Source organism: Macaca nemestrina, chromosome 4 (assembly GCF_043159975.1).
Source record: "Macaca nemestrina isolate mMacNem1 chromosome 4, mMacNem.hap1, whole genome shotgun sequence".
In the NCBI taxonomy this organism is placed as follows: domain Eukaryota; kingdom Metazoa; phylum Chordata; class Mammalia; order Primates; family Cercopithecidae; genus Macaca; species Macaca nemestrina.
This window is the reverse complement of record NC_092128.1, coordinates 56,720,662-56,736,825: the sequence shown is the minus strand read 5'-3', so window position 1 is coordinate 56,736,825 and position 16,164 is coordinate 56,720,662. Positions and strand designations below refer to the sequence as shown.

The following is a 16,164-nucleotide window of genomic DNA, read 5'->3' as shown; positions in this document are numbered from 1 at the left end:
CCAGTGGAGCTGTGAGGTGGAGTTTGGAGATGAGTCAGAAGGCCAGGTAAGAGGTCGGGGCTGGAGAGACACATTTAGGAGTCATCAGTATATGATAGATATTGCTCATCATGGGAAGATTTCATTTTGTTCAGTAAAGATTTCAGATGATGTAATCAGAAAGCACTATAGGATTTATTAGAATATTTTATTTGAATGAATATTTGGAAAGGTTATTTTGTCTGTCCATCAAATGGCCTTACAAGCCATTAGATTATAAGATGTGGTTTGTCTCAGGTGGGGTTTAACACTGTTGCTTAAAATGAGATTTTTCCACAGTAGATGAGACAAATTGCACCATCTTTTATGTAAACAGGCTTCTTTGATCCACATACTTTACAGTGCAGTTTTTTTTCTTTTTTTTAATCAGTAGTGTTCCTTTTCTTGGCTGTAGAGATGGCAGAGTTAATATTTTACTGAGAAAATAGCCTTCCATAGCAAACCAGGTTCTGGCTGTCCCCTTCATCCTCCCCTGTGGAGTTGCATTTGCTACAAGTCACAGCAGATCCTCACTGGGCAGCAATTGGGGTGACCACATGGGTCAGGGGCCCCATTGCTACTGAGATTTTCCAGAGCTCCCTCTCACCATCATAGACAGTCAAGTGTCACAGACGCTCTGTGAAGCTGTGATTTGGTTCAAGAGCTTGAATAACCAGAGCTCCTTCAGAACCAGGCCATACTGAACTCTTCCATCTTTGTCACCATTTCACAGCGTGTGCCTGGATCACACCACGGTCTTTGGCTCACCTCCGTTCTCCTCATGTCATGTCTATCCCTCTGCCTGATCCTGTTGTCTCTCCTTGTGGTATCCAGACATTGCCTGGTCCTGTCTTCCCCTTCAGTGATGGTCTCCCAGTCTCCACTGATAATCTTTTTTTTTTTTTTTTTTTTTTTTTTTTTTTTTGAGACAGTGCCTTGCTCTGTCACCCAGGCTGGAGTGCAGTGTCATGATCTCGGCTCACTGCAACCTCCGCCTCCTGTGTTCAAATGATACTCCCGCCTCAGTCTCCTGAATAGCTGGGATTACAAGTGTGCACCACCATGCCTGGCTAATTTTTTGTGTTTTCAGCAGAGAGGGGATGGACAGGCTGGTCTTGAACTCCTGAGCTCAGGCAATCTGCCCACTTCAGCCACCCAACATGTTAGGATTATAGGTGTGAGCCATTGTGTCCAGTCTCCACTGATATCTTGATTCTTAAAATTCTTTTTTTTTTTTTTTCTGAGATGGAGTCTTGCTCTGTTGCCCAGGCTGGAGTGCAATGGTGCGATCTAGGCTCGCTGCAACCTCCGCCTCCCAGGTTCAAGCAATTCTCCTGCCTCAGCCTCCTGAGTAGCCGGCACCACAGGCATCCACCACCATGCCTGGCTAATTTTTGTATTTTTAGTAGAGACAGGGTTTCCCTGTGTTGGCCAGGCTAGTCTTGAACTCCTGACCTCAGGTGATCCACCTGCCTCGGCCTCCCAAAGTGCTGGGATTACAGGTGTGAGCCACCTCTCCCGGCCATCAAAATTCTTAATTTAGCACCTCATAGAATAATGGGATTTTATGGCTGAAAGGGATTGTAGAAGTAATCTGGTTCTTTGGTCTTTCATTTTATTCTGATTATTATTTTTGAGACAGGGTCTTGCCCTGTTGCCCAGGCTGGGGTGCACTGACACTCTTATGGCTCACTGCAGCCTCGAACTCCCTGGCCCAAGTGATCTTTCTACCTCAACATTCTGAGTAGCTGGGTCTACAGGCACACACCACCATGCCCAGCTAGTTCTTAATATTTTTTTCATTTTTTTGTAGAGATGGGGTTTCACTATGTTGCCCAGGTGGGTCTCAAACTCCTGGCCTCAAGTGATCCTCCTGCCTTGGCCTCCAAAAGTGTTGGAATTACAGGTATGAGCACCTTGCCCCACATGTTTTATTATGTTTAATAATGAGGCATTGAGGCCTAGGAAAGCTTGGTGATTTGCTGTGAAGTAAATACCAGGATAATGCAGAACTGAAACTAGAACTGATGTCTCTAGAATCTTAATTCACAATGCTTCCTTTCTCACTGTGAAAGCACATGGTATGTTATCAAGAGCACAAGGTATGTTGCAAACCTATCTACAAAGGTTTACTCTTATTAGGCTAGTAATATTAGTCAAATGTCTAGGTTGTACTCCAGAAGGGAAAAATTAGTGTAGAAAGATTTTTTTTGCCTTGAAAGATCTTCCCATTTTAAAGATAAGAAAATCTAGCTAATAGCTGGCTATCTCATTTGGGTACAAATTCCTGCTTAAAAAAAAAAAAAAGACCAAATATATGGTGATTCTTTTTCTTTTTTTTCTTTTCTTTTTTTTGAGACGGAGCCTTGTCTGTCGCCCAGGCTGGAGTGCAGTGGCGCGATCTCAGCTCACTGCAACTTGCGCTTCCTGGGTTCAAGTGATTCTCCTGCCTCAGCCTCCCGAGTAGCTACAGATACGTGCCACCACGCCCAGCTAATTTTTTTGTTTGTTTAGATGGAGTCTCGCTCTGTCACCAGGCTGGAGTGAAGTGGCGCAACCTTGGCTTACTGCAACTTCCGCCTCCTGGTTTCAAGAGATTCTCCTGCCTTAGCCTCCCGAGTAGCTGGGACTACAGGCGTGTGCCACCATGCCCAGCTAATTTTTTTTTTTTTTTTGGTATTTTTAGTAGAGATAGCGTTTCACTGTGTTAGCCAGGATGGTCTCAATATTCTAACCTCATGATCTGCCTGCCTCAGCCTCCCAAATTGCTGGGATTTCAGGTGTGAGCCACTATGCCCGGCTGTGATTATTTTTCTAATGAGAAAATTTCCTCTTTCTCCCCCAAAAGGTTCCCCCTCCCCCCACCCAGTTAAAATACATAAACTTTTGGCCTGGTGCGGTGGCTTACAACTGTAATCTCAGCACTTTGGGAGGCTGAGGCAGACGGATCACGAGGTCAGGAGTTCGAGACCAGCCTGGCCAACATGGTGAAACCACATCTCTACTAAAAATACAAAAAAATTAGCCAAGTGTGGTGGCGGATGCCTATAATCCTAGCTACTCAGGAGGCTGAGGCAGGAGGATTGCTTGAACCCAGGAGGCGAAGGTTGCAGTGAGCCGAGATCATGCCACTGCACTCCAGCCTGGGTGACAGAGTGAGACTCAATCTCATTTAAAAAAAATTATATATATATATATATATTTATATATACACATACATACATACACATACACACACACACACTTTTAGGTCAAAAAATGTCAGCTTGTACTATTTAATATGCTAATTTAGTCATATACATTTAAAATAACAATAAGAGAAATTCATTTTCTCCCCCTCATACTCACCGCTCAACAGAGCATTTCTATTCTATTTTTCTTCACAAATATCTTTGACACCAATGTCTTTCTTATTCCTGGAGCCATTTTTTGAGTCATCAAGCAGATTCCCAAAGTAACTCATCCATACCCTTGGTTGTAAGATCTGTCACTAGGATTTTCATCCTAAGCCACAAGCATCCATTTACCAAACACTGGATTTTCATTTGTTCTGTAGTGTGTATATTATGTGATTCAATGTAATAACTCACTGTCTTGCTTTTTCAAGTAATATTTAAAAGGCATGTTTATAGATAGATCCAGACCTTCCAATTGTTAGGATATAGCGCAGAAATTGTTTTACATTCTTGGTTTTTTTCAAAAAATAAAGCAGTGCTCTCAGGTTGCTTTCTTAAATATTGAAAACTAACACTGATTAAATTCCACGCTTCTGTGCCCTCCCCAAATTGTATGTTATTTTTCACAGTGAAGTCACTGAGAGACACTGGATCATATTAGAATCTCAATAAAAGCTCAAATATAAGGCCAGTCCTTCTTTTCTACAGTTTAATCTTGGGGGAGGGAGAACCTTGACCTAAATTTAGGTATCTTTGGTAACTCCATGCGGGGAAGCCCGTGTCCATGGACTTCCTCCTGATTGCTGTCTTTTATGGCATTTGCTAGATGTGACAGTGAAGAAATAAGTGGGTCATTATCAGTGCTGTACCACTGTCCCCGAGGGAAACCCAGCCTATGTCCTACTGATAGATACTGTCGGCCTTAACATGTTCACGTATCAGAAATCATTTTATTTTCCTACACAAACAATATTTGCCATTGTGCTGCCGAATTGGAGTGACACAGAATCACACTGTGTTTATTTAGACTTAAAAGCCTAGAGGGCTTGTGGAGCTATGCTAAAAATGGCATGGAATGAGCGCAAACAACTTCTTCACTCCGTGTATATTGATTTCTCCCTTGAGATCTTTTCTGTGTCCCTCTTGGATTTGTAGAAGTGTCAAACTTTAAAGTCAAACTTTAAGAAAATTACCTTTTATTTTCCCCTGGTAGAATAGTTATACAATAGTTAACATATTTATATTTTTGGAAAGTTCAGATATGTCTGCTTTTGCAAATCATAGAATTGTGATAATTGGGAAAAATGATATCCATTAGAAACCTGTTTGTTAGGCCCTTTTACACGTTGCTGGTGAGAGTGCAAAGTAATATACAGTGATCTTTGATTTCAGAGGCCGCTTGTGTTTTAATTGTGATGCTTTTCTGTAAATGCAAAATTATTATAACCTGAAATTTGTCTCCCTTGTATCTACTGTTGTTTCCAGGGCTGTTCAAAGACTTCCCTTTTCACATTTGCATTTCTTGAGTATCCTGTGGTTTTCATAATAAAAAGCAGCTTCTTCAGGGCTCCTGAGGATGTGGAAGGCAGGTCCTTTGCTAGGCTGATTGCTCTTTTGGGGTCCTGGAGCTACCACACATCCTAGAGAGTAAAACTAGGAACAGGTGTACAGTTTCAGTCTCCTCACAGGACTTTAGGATGATAGAATGGTTTAATAGTTTATAGTCACCGTAGTAGGATTTATCAGAAATTGCTCTTCCTTCTTGCTTTGGAAAAAATAATGTGTGATATTATAATCTTTGTTACTAAAACCCTTCTTTTCTCTGTAGGATCAAAGTGCTTGACTTTGTTGGTTGAAATCCACCCTGTTAACAATGTGAAGGTTCTGAAGGCTGTGGATAGCTATATTTGGGTTCAGGTAAGTAAGCATGCTATTCATCACTTACCTCATTAATCAAAAGGTATGCAGCCTGGAAGAATTGGGGTTTACAAAGTACTTTCACTCTATCATTATCGTATTTACTCCTCAGAACAGTCTTGTAGACTACTGCGACTGGAAGTATCTGCTCTTTCTTTGCAAGCATGGAAATTAAGAACTCGAAGCTAGCTCCACCAACTCTGTCATACTATCATTTGTTTCATAGTAATGTAATATTTTCTCATGATAAAATATCAAATATTGAATATTTTCTCATAAAATATCAAATATTAAATATAATTAATATTTTCTCATGGTAAAATATCAAATATTATAAATTATTAAACACATTTAAGGGAAGCTTTAAAATGGTCTGTGTAATGTATTTACATGGTTGACAGATTAAATATCTATGATTAAATGGCTTAATCCCTGAATTTATCAACCTTATGAGTTGATGCAGAAACTGCATGTATAGTGTAGATGGCATAGATATAGTCAGTCCTCATTATTTGGAGATTCCATATTTGCAAATTCTACTATTCCTAAAATTTATTTGGAATGCCTAAATTAAACACTCATAGTACTTGGCCAGTTATTTGCAGATATATGCTGAATGGTGAAAGAATTTGTCACCCAACATGCACATTCGCAATTGAGGTTGAACATGGCGATGCCCTGCCTTTTTTGTTTTAGCTCTCATACTAAAATGACGGTTGTTTTCATGGCCTAGTTCCATCTTTTGTGCTTTTTCCTGGAGATTTCACTGTTTAAACGGCTTCCAGGCATAGTGCTGAGGCACTGTCTAGTGTTCCTAAGTGCAAGAAGACTGTCAGATGCCTTAGGGAGAAAATATGTGTTTCAGATAAGCTTCATTCAGGCATGAGTTACTGTGCTGTTGGCCATGAGGTTAAGGAGTGTCTTTAAATAGAAACACACAAAACAAAGTTATATACTGATCTATTGACAAACATATTATGACTAGAGGCTTCCAAGAATTTATCCTTGTTTGGGTTTGGATCATAATCCCAAAAGACAATCCTGAACAACATAATCCTAAATGTTGAAATCCTGAAAGGTGAAAATCCCTGATGTCTAAAGTCCCAAAAGTCATGATCACAGGATAGTTAGGATACACGAGTGTCTATACCTTCAAAACTGTGTATGTTATTATTGCCTATTTTATTGTATACAGTGGACTATGAAGTGTTCTTTTGTGTTTTGCTTCTCAGATAATTCTTCTTTTAAAAAAGTCAGTACATCTTTTTTTTTTTTTTTTTTTTTTTTTGAGACAGAGTCTCGCTCTGTCTCCCAGGCTGGAGTGCAGTGGCACGATCTCCACTCACTGCAAACTCCACCTCCCAGGTTCATGCCATTCTCCTGTCTCAGCCTCCCGTGTAGCTGGGGCTACAGGTGCCTGCCACCGTGCCCGGCTAATTTTTGTATTTTTAGTAGAGACGGGGTTTTGCAGTGTTAGCCAGGATGATCTCAATCTCCTGACCTCGTGATCCGCCCGTCTCGGCCTCCGAAAGTGCTGGGATTACAGGCGTGAGCCACCGCACCTGGCCATCAGTACATCTTTTAAATAATTTTTAAAATTATTATCTTCCAGAATTATATTTTTGGGATTTTGATCTTTTGGGATTTCAATATTTAGAATATGGCATTTGGGACTGTGTCTTTCAGAATTGTGATCAATTCCCTTTGTATTTTCCGTAGAAACAATGGTTCAGTATTCAGTATACAGCATTTGTGGTGATGTTACAGAACATAACTACTACAAATAATTTGAATCAACTGTATGTGTTCATGCGGTGCTACAGCATAATTTCCTTTCGCCTAATTTCACGTTTTGTTACAGGGTCAAAATATCATTTCTTTTGGTCTAGCTGGAGTCAATCTGCACCACTCAAAGTGTCTGCCTTTCTGTCCCCCAAGCTACTACCAGCCTCCAGCCTATGGGCCTCCCTATTCCAGTGGGTTAGGGGAGAGGGTTGTCTCTGTCTGCCCAGGGTCCTCCCATGTCAGCCAGTCCTTTCAGCTGCACATTTCCCAGCCACTCCTGACAGCACTGTGGGTCACTCCTCAATTCCAGACATGGCCTAGCCTGAAGCTCCCAAGCTGCATTCCCCTACCCTCAGGAAGCTACTCTGTCTACACTGTCGTCAGTGTGGGGCGGCTGGGGGACAGAGCACACTTCCCTTTTCTGGTCTGTTCTTTGGCTTCCTCAGCATCTTCTTAGGGCCATATAGATGGTGGAGACATGACTGAAGGATTGGGGTAACTAAAGGGAATTGGAACATAGAAAGGGGAAAAGTTTTTAAAAGCAAGTGGTTGTATACATTGCAAATATATTAAAAACTACCAGAAATTGTATATACTAAAGTGGTTAAAATGGTAAATTTTATGTTATGTGAACTCAGTTTAAAAAAAAAAGTGGCTGGGTGCGGCGGCTCATGCCTATGATCCTAGCACTTTGGGAGGCTAAGGAGGGCGGATTGCCAGAGCTCAGGAGTTTGAGACCAGCCTGGCCAACATGGCGAAACCCCATCTCTACTAAAAATATAAAAATTAGCCAGGCATTGTGGTGCACTACTGTAATCCCATCTACTCAGAAGGCTGAGGTGGGAGAATTGCTTGAACCTGGGAGGCGGAGGTTGCAGTGAGCCAAGATTGTGCCTTTGCACTCCAGCCTGGGCAACAGAGCAAAACTCCATCTCAAAAAAAAAAAAACCAAAACAAAAAAGTTAAAAGTACGTGGAACAGGACAGCATCTGTAGGCCAAAGGAAAGGTCCCCACCCAAATAAAGTAAAACTTGTACTCATTCTGTGGACCCATCTCAGTCCCTAGCCCTGCCTCCTGCCCCTGTGTCTATGCCTCTGGAGAGAGAAACTCCTCCAAACCCCAGTGGCAAATCCCCACCTTCTCCCTCCTGCCTCTAGAGAAATGACATCTACTGTCCATTGAGTTGGTCTTGCCCTGGGATCAATTTCCTTTTTCTTATAAAAACATCCATGGTGATTTCCAGTAGCACATTTCCCTAACTCTGCATGTGTAGTCTTGACCACCTACACAGAGGAGGACAGTGGCAGGTGGGGCTTGGATCCCAATCCGGGACCCTTTGAGTGTTCCCTTTCAGCACGAGGTGTGTCTTCAAGATAGTTCCAGTGGGTAATTCCACACCCTCTACACACCTAGACTACAGACCTCCAAAGACCAATATTCATTCTAAGTCTAGCTCCTTATTTGTGAAGGTAAATTTTCCTAAGTAAATATAATCTGCTGATTCCCGAAGTAACTCATCCATACTCTTGGTTGTAAGATCCTGTCACTAGGATTTTCATCCTAAGCCACAAGCATCCATTTACCAAACACTGGATTTTCATTTGTTCTGTAGTGTGTATATTATGTGATTCAATATAATAACTCACTGTCTTGCTTTTTCAAGTAATATTTAAAAGGCATGTTTATAGATAGATCCAGACCTTCCAATTGTTAGGACATAGCCCAGAAATTGTTTTATGTTCTTGGCTTTTTTCAAAAAATAAAGCAGTGCTCTCAGGTTGCTTTCTTAAATATTGAAAACTAACACTGATTAAATTCCATGCTTCTGTGCCCTCCCCAAATTGTTTGTTATCACCTTGAGTGCTTTTGTAGAGCTGTGTCTGAAGCCTGTCTGCTTTTGGTTTCCAGGCCTTACTCTAGGAACACCTTATAATAGAAAGAAAAACAACACCTACCTAAATGAGACTTTAAAAATAACATTCTCCCTGATTGTCACAGGAAACCCAGGCAGAGGTTTAGAGGTTGGCAGTTACACCTCTTCAGCACCTCAGTCCATGTCACGTTCCTAAGCAGGCATGCCCTGGCCACCTCTGTAGAGCTGGAGGCAATACCATCTTCTGTAGGAGCAGATATCTCCATATTTTGAGGCACTGAACATTTGTTCTCCTATCCTGTATGTGGTGTCATTCATCTCTGCTTTTCCTCAACTCCGGTATACAAAGTATCTTGTTTGATATGAGACATTTTCCAAATTATGAGACAGTTAGTTCTGTATTATTTTTGTAGCTGAATTTTGCATTGCTATTTTATAATTTTGACTTTATTGCTCTGAAGCATATGTTTTGCTTTTCATTTCCAAAAGGGAACTCAACTATAAATGTTCCAAAAATTGACTAGTACTATTTTTAATCTGATATTATGCAAAGTTAGGGCACTAGGAAATAACAAAAAATTGTCCTAAGTTTAGTCTGACTAATGACTGAGAGATTGGGACATAAAAGTTATGCCCTTTTATATTATTTACAAGTTTTGGGTGAGGAAAAGAACAAAATTCACGGGTCTTTCATGCCGCAAAATAAAACGACTGGTTTACAGTTGCCCTTTTGAGTCATCCTGTGACCAGTTTTTCCTCATTATCACAGCTGACGGGGTCAGGACTTGTGTTGCTGGCAGCCTGCTTTGTCCTGCAAACAGACACATAGTGGTGGGCTCATATGGGAGAGCACAGAGGAAGAGGAATGGGGTGTACTTAAGCCTTTTCTTCCTGGTGACAGTCGTTCTGTGCTTTCAGGCTTGTAAATCCTCAACTCGTGTGACACCATGACTCACTGTTCTTTCTTGACAAGTTCTGGTTATGTTGTGCTTTGTCTCTCGGGTGTGGGACTTTGGAAGTTGTCGTGGGGAATATGTTTACTTGGCTCTCAAATTATATACTAGGTTTAGTTGCACAAAGACTATGTTGATATGTGTGTGTGTGTGTGTGTATGTGTGTGTGTGTGTGTATGTGTGTGTGTGTATGTGTGTGTGTGTGTGTGTGTGTGTGTGTGTGTGTGTGTGTGTGTGTGTGAAATAGAACATTCTGTATAAATGTTGTTTGCATTATTTCTGATTGGTTTCAGAATCAGATATTCCAGATAGGAAGCACCATCCCTAGAAATAGCTTCAACTTTAACATTTACTGTTTATTTTACTTTATTTTTAGCAGAGTCTTGCTCTCTTATCACCCAGGCTAGAGTATAGTGGCATGATCTTGGCTCACTACAACTTCCACCTCCTGGGTTCAAATGATCCTCACACCTCAATCTCCTCAGTGGCTGGGACTACAGGCACATGCCACCACACTTGGCTAATCTTTTGTATTTTTTGTAGAGATGGGGTCTTGCCATATTGCCCAGGCTGGTCTTGAACTCCTGAGGTCAAGTGATCTGCCTGTCTTGGCTTCCTAAAGTGCTGGGGATACAGGTGTGAGCCACTGTGCCCAGCCAGAAGCCTTACTGTTTAAATAAGTGAAGATAGTGTTGTATTTGAGATCAATTCCCCTCTCGAAAGCTGAGGTCCTGACAGTGTTCTGTTTTCTTGTTTGCTTTGACCTGAAATGTGTGTGTGCAGGTGATTTCCCTAAATTCTTCTGTGATTCCCAGTTTCTTCAATGATCTTTAATAGTACAGTCATCAAGCACAACTTTGGAAATACTTGTTCAAGCAAGATAGTTGCTTACAATTATGATTAATTTCTTTTTTACAGTTTCTCTACCCACATGTTGAAAGTCATCCTCTTCCAGAGAACCATCTGTTACTGATTTCAGAAGAGAAATGTAAGTGTATCTTTAGGTGGAATATGGGAATTTCATGAATGGCATATCGTCTCCTAGTGTGGGACATGATTGAATCTTCTAGATATCCACCTGCCATTGCCGAGGGTCCACTGAACTTTGATGTCCATATGAGACCTGAAATTCCTTGGGAAGGGCTTTTCCTTTGGCCCCCAAGTGTTGTTCCCTTTGGCTCTGTTCAGCTTTCTCATCCTGGGAATGATGGGCTCTTGCATACATGGATTTGCAATTTTGTCCCATGGTAGAATGTTTGTAGAACAGGTCATTTTTGTCATTTTTAGTTCATCTGTCTTTTGGGTGTCTGTCACAGTGGATAACTATAATATGGAGATGCTTGGATGGAGAGAGGGGAAGTTTATGGTAGCTAGAAGAATCCCATGTCAGAACTTGAGAAGACCTACTAACTTAGACAAATTCAGGTAGAGGCAAATAAGTTTAGGACATAAAAGGTTATGTCCTTCCACGATGATTTCAAGTTAGGAGAGGGAGAGGAAGGACAAAATTTACTAGTGGAGCTTGTAAGCTGTCTTTCGCATTACAAGATGAAACTGCTAGTTTATAGTTGGAAGGACAGGCTTGAGGGGTAAGGCTTTGTTCAGTGTCTAAGCTCGTGTTCAGTTTTGTAACTAGGACCAGCAGAAGGTAAATATGGCTGAATTCAAATTGTTACCAATAGAAAGGGACCATCTACACAGACTGTCTTTAGTGTTCAGGGTTTTGTTCAAGTGAAATTGACCTCTATTAAAATGCTTCCCCAAAATATCTCGTATAATGAGTTTTTTATCTGGTATGTTCATAAAAACAACTGTTTGGTATTTGGGAATTGGAGATAAACTCTGCTAAGTAAGCCCTTGTTAGCCCTAGACAACACTGATGGTATAGGGGAGCCAAGTACTTGCTGAGGGAACCCAGGGAAGCAGGTGGGCTAAATGCTTCATGTATTGTTGATATGGAGGAGCAGAATAAATGCAGGACTTGAAATTAACTGTAAAGGGAGGATGGAGAAAAATGGGTTTTAAAAAGTTTTTGAACCTCTATTGTGAGATTACAGTTTGTGATAATGTTGTTTTTATGGCCAGTTGTTTAATCTGCATTGCTTTTATAACAATGTTTTTACAAGTGTTAGGCAAAAATAGTACTCATATGTTTCCTTAAAGTTAAATTATCTTTCTCTGTTTTTCTTTTAAAGATATTGAGCAATTACGTATCCATGTTGCCCAAGAAGATGGAAATAGAGTGGTAAAGATTTGAAATTCTTTTCGCCTCATAGTTTTTGATCCACAAAGAACTACATTACTAGACTGCTAAAGAAAATTAATGTTATTGATATATGATGTTTTCTTTATTTGATAACTTTTGAAGTATAGACTTGCTGTTCTAATGTGTGAAATGATACAAATATATATGAAGTTAATTATCCCATTTTTCTCTATCTCAACCCTCAATCTCAGTATCCTGAAGAAGCTGATAACAGCCTGTGTATCTTTCCACAGCTTTTACCTTGCTCGTGCAAACCTGTGTAAGGTTGTATGTGGGGATTCAATTGTTTTTACCAAAGTAGAATCATAATACATAAATTTACCTGCTGCTTTTGTGTTTGCTTTTGCTTAGCAGGTAAAAAGATCAGGAGTATCCCTATGGGTTACTAAAATAGAGATGTAACTAATTGGTTATTTACTCTAGTTTTTGTATGTACATATATGCATATCATGGGATCATACCATATATTTATACCATATATACAATCATACTGTATATCATACCATATATGGGTTTCATAGAGTGTAATTTTTTTGCTTGTTTTCCACATGTACCTTTTTTTTTTTTAATCTCTTTTGTTCACAACATGGTATGTATCATACTTTTCTCCATACTAATACTAATCTCCTACCCCCACCTCTGACCCACCCAGGGGTTTATTATCCATTTCTTACTCATTCAGCTTTGTGGAATTACCTGCAAGTAAACTAGAATAGCTCCAATTCATTCTCTTTAGAAGCAGATAATAGTCTCTGCTATGGATAGACATTCACTAAATTGCCAGTTTTTTGTTTTTGCTTTTGAGTTATAAATCATCTTAAACTTTTTTTTCCTATAGCCTTATGTATTGGTACATATATTTATTTGAGCTAAATCCTCAGGGATGGAGTATTTGATGGGTATATCCATTTAATAAATTCCAACAGATTTTTCCAGGTTGCTTTCCAAAAAAATTCTAACAATTGACAATGTTTGAAGCAAAATTTAAGAGTACGTTTTCCCTCAATTCATATCACGAAAAGGTATACTTACCTTTTAAAAAATTTCCAATTTGATGAGTTTAAGCTGATATCTCAGTCTGTATCTCCCTTAATATTGATGCATTTCACCATCTTTTCCTCAGCATACTGGCTATTTGATTTGCTTTTTTGAAAATTGTTTAGTTGTATCCTTATCTATTTTTCTACTGGGCTTTTTCTTGATAATTTATATAGGATCTTAATATGTTACTGATATTAAAAATGATTTTCTTCAATATTTAGTCTGCATCAAAATTGTCTCTGAAAATTTTAATGTTTCTCTGAAGATTTTAAAGTTAAATGAACAAATTGAAACAGAAAATGGCACTTACAAATTGTGTATCAGCTATTGAAAGCCTTGAATCAAGAAGCCTGGCTGGAAAATTGCCAGGAGAAAGTGTGTCACTGAAGCTCTGGGCTACCATTGTCCTGCAGGGGCTAAGTGGATGGGAGCACAAGGACAGACAGGGCCAGGGGTCAGAAGAGGGTCAAGCCCAGGAGGAAAGATCAAGGCCGAATCCCAAAGCCAGTGATGAGAATTTAGAAGAGAAATAAATAAGCAAGTTGGGGTCAGGAACTGGGAATGAGCATAGACAGGGGACTGACTGGTTAGAAGAGGGCTTGAGAGCAGAGAGAGAGAGGCGGACAGACACATACTGGAAAGAGTGATGGAGGGGACACCTGTCAGCAGCCCAGAAAAGATTCTGCTATTCAGGATGGTACAGCTTTAGCATTCCTTAATTCACATGTGTTCTTCCAAGAAGTACTTCTGCCCTCATTTTTAAAGGCTTAGATGACAGCTTCATACAGCGTAAGTATAAGACCATCTCTATCATGCAGGGATGTTGCAAAGAATATGCAATTCCACATATTCTTCGCAACATCCCTACATGATAGAGATGGTATTAGGCTTATCCCTGTTTTTACAGAGAAGACAGCAGCCAAGACTCACAGAGATGAGGTGACTCTAGAGAGAAACAACATTGAGATTTGAACCTGGGTATGCCACAATCTGACATTCATGTTCTTGTTAGTACATACCTTTACCTGGAACGGTTCTCAAATCTACTCCAGCTCAACAAATTTCAGAAAAATGATTGCCCAAAGTTTAGAGACAGACAGGTCCTCTTGGATCTTTTCTCTGGCATCACTTTCCTCTTGTCTAAATGTAATGGACAGGGTAAGCAGGAAATAGTGGTTTACAACTCTTTATGCCACATGGTTCCCCTCAAGTTCTAAGTTACCATGGGTGGAGAAATCCCTGTGAGGATTAGGGAGGGTTTAGGCATGAACATGGACCAGTCTGGTGTTTCTTTTTTCTTCATTTCTTCTACCCCAACCTGTCTTTATTCTTTACTCATCTATCTCAATGTAGGTTACTTTTGCTTAATAAGCATTTTGAGGAAAGTTAATTCTTAACTGCTTCTGTTAAATTATTTTGAGGTCAGCTGATGCACTGAAAGGGCACTGGGAGGATTCCAGGACATAGATTCCAGACCTTGCTGAACTAACTATGCGGCCTAATCTAAGTGCTGAGAGCCTCAGTTTTCTTACCTGTTAAGGGATTGAATTGGATGGTTTCTAGAATCTCCTGATTTTAAAGTTCCATAGTTCTGACTTTGTTACTTAGTAAACAAATATTTTATACTTATAATATCTTTGGCAATTTACTCTTGTACACCTTATTTCATTTTCTGCCTTTTGTTTTTTTGTTTTGTTTTTTTTTATATTATACTTCATGTTCTAGGGTACATGTGCACAACGTGCAGGTTTGTTACATATGTATACATGTGCCATGTTGGTGTGCTGCACCCATTAACTCGTCATTTACATTAGGTATATCTCCTAATGCTATCCTTCCCCTCTCCCTCCACCCCACAACAGACCCTGGTGTGTGATGTTCCCCTTCCTGTGTCCAAGTGTTCTCATTGTTCATTTCCCACCTATGAGTGAGAACATGTGGCATTTGGTTTTCTGTTCTTGCGATAGTTTGCTGAGAATGATGGTTTCCAGCTGCATCCATGTCCCTACAAAGGACATGAACTCATCCTTTTTTATGGCTGCATAGTATTCCATGAAGGCATAAAAAAGGATTTTTTTCTTTTTTTGAGATGGAGTCTTGCTCTGTCACCCAGGCTGGAATGCAGTGGTATAATCTTGGCTCGCTGTAACCTCCATCTCTTGGGTTCAAGTGATTCTCTGGCCTCAGCCTCCCGATTAGCTGGGATTACAGGTGTGCACCCCCATGCCTGGCTAATATTTGTATTTTTTTAGTAGAGATGGGGTTTCACCATGTTGACCAGGCTGGTCTCGAACTCCTGACCTCAGGTGATCCACCTACCTCAGCCTCCCAAAGTACTGGGATTACAGACGTGAGCCACTGTGCCCGGCCCATTTTCCGCCTTCTGAACAAACATTCCTTGAGCACTGTTACATGCTAGAAACAATCAATGCATTGGTAATAGAAAGGTGTTGTAGAGGCCGGGCGCGGTGGCTCAAGCCTGTAATCCCAGCACTTTGGGAGGCCGAGACGGGCAGATCACGAGGTCAGGAGGTCGAGACCATCCTGGTTAACACAGTGAAACCCCTTCTCTACTAAAAAATACAAAAAAATAGCTGGGCGAGGTGGCGGGCGCCTGTAGTCCCAGCTACTCGGGAGGCTGAGGCAGGAGAATGGCGCAAACCTGGGAGGCGGAGCTTGCAGTGAGCTGAGATCAGGCCACTGCACTCCAGCCTGGGCGACAGTGCGAGACTCCCTCTTAAAAAAAAAAAAAAAAAAAGAAACGTGTTGTAGAAGAGTGTGTACTCATTGCGGGAGGCTTATAGCATTAATTAAAATGTAATTGTCATAGAAGCATGCCAATGCACCATGGGAAAACAGGTGAGGATTATATTACATCTTGGGGATGTGAGGGAAGGCTTTGTGTAGGACACAATGTGTAAGTCAGGCCTTGAAGAATGAGTAGTTAGGTATTGCTGAGAGATGGGCAATATCATCGTACTCATCATGGGAGACATAAAGGTGAGAGGCATGCCCAAAGCTGCATGGTTGGTTTATGGCCAAACTGGGGTCATTGTCTACTACTTTCCACTGCCAGGCCTGAGTTTTTCCTTGGCATCACAGCCTTTGTCTTTGGTAGTGGAGGGTTCTTGTCT

The 16,164-nt window shown here is 40.6% G+C and overlaps 1 protein-coding gene across 1 annotated transcript in view; it reads left to right on the top strand.

The window, feature by feature from the left end:
• Positions 1–16,164, top strand: part of GSA (gamma-secretase activating protein) — a 108,421-nt gene that overhangs the window by 26,646 nt on the left and 65,611 nt on the right. The window contains exons 6-8 of the mRNA XM_071093976.1: positions 5,023–5,111; positions 10,642–10,711; positions 11,919–11,968. Coding sequence (XP_070950077.1) covers positions 5,023–5,111; positions 10,642–10,711; positions 11,919–11,968 — 209 coding nt within the window. The remainder of the gene's footprint in view (positions 1–5,022; positions 5,112–10,641; positions 10,712–11,918; positions 11,969–16,164) is intronic.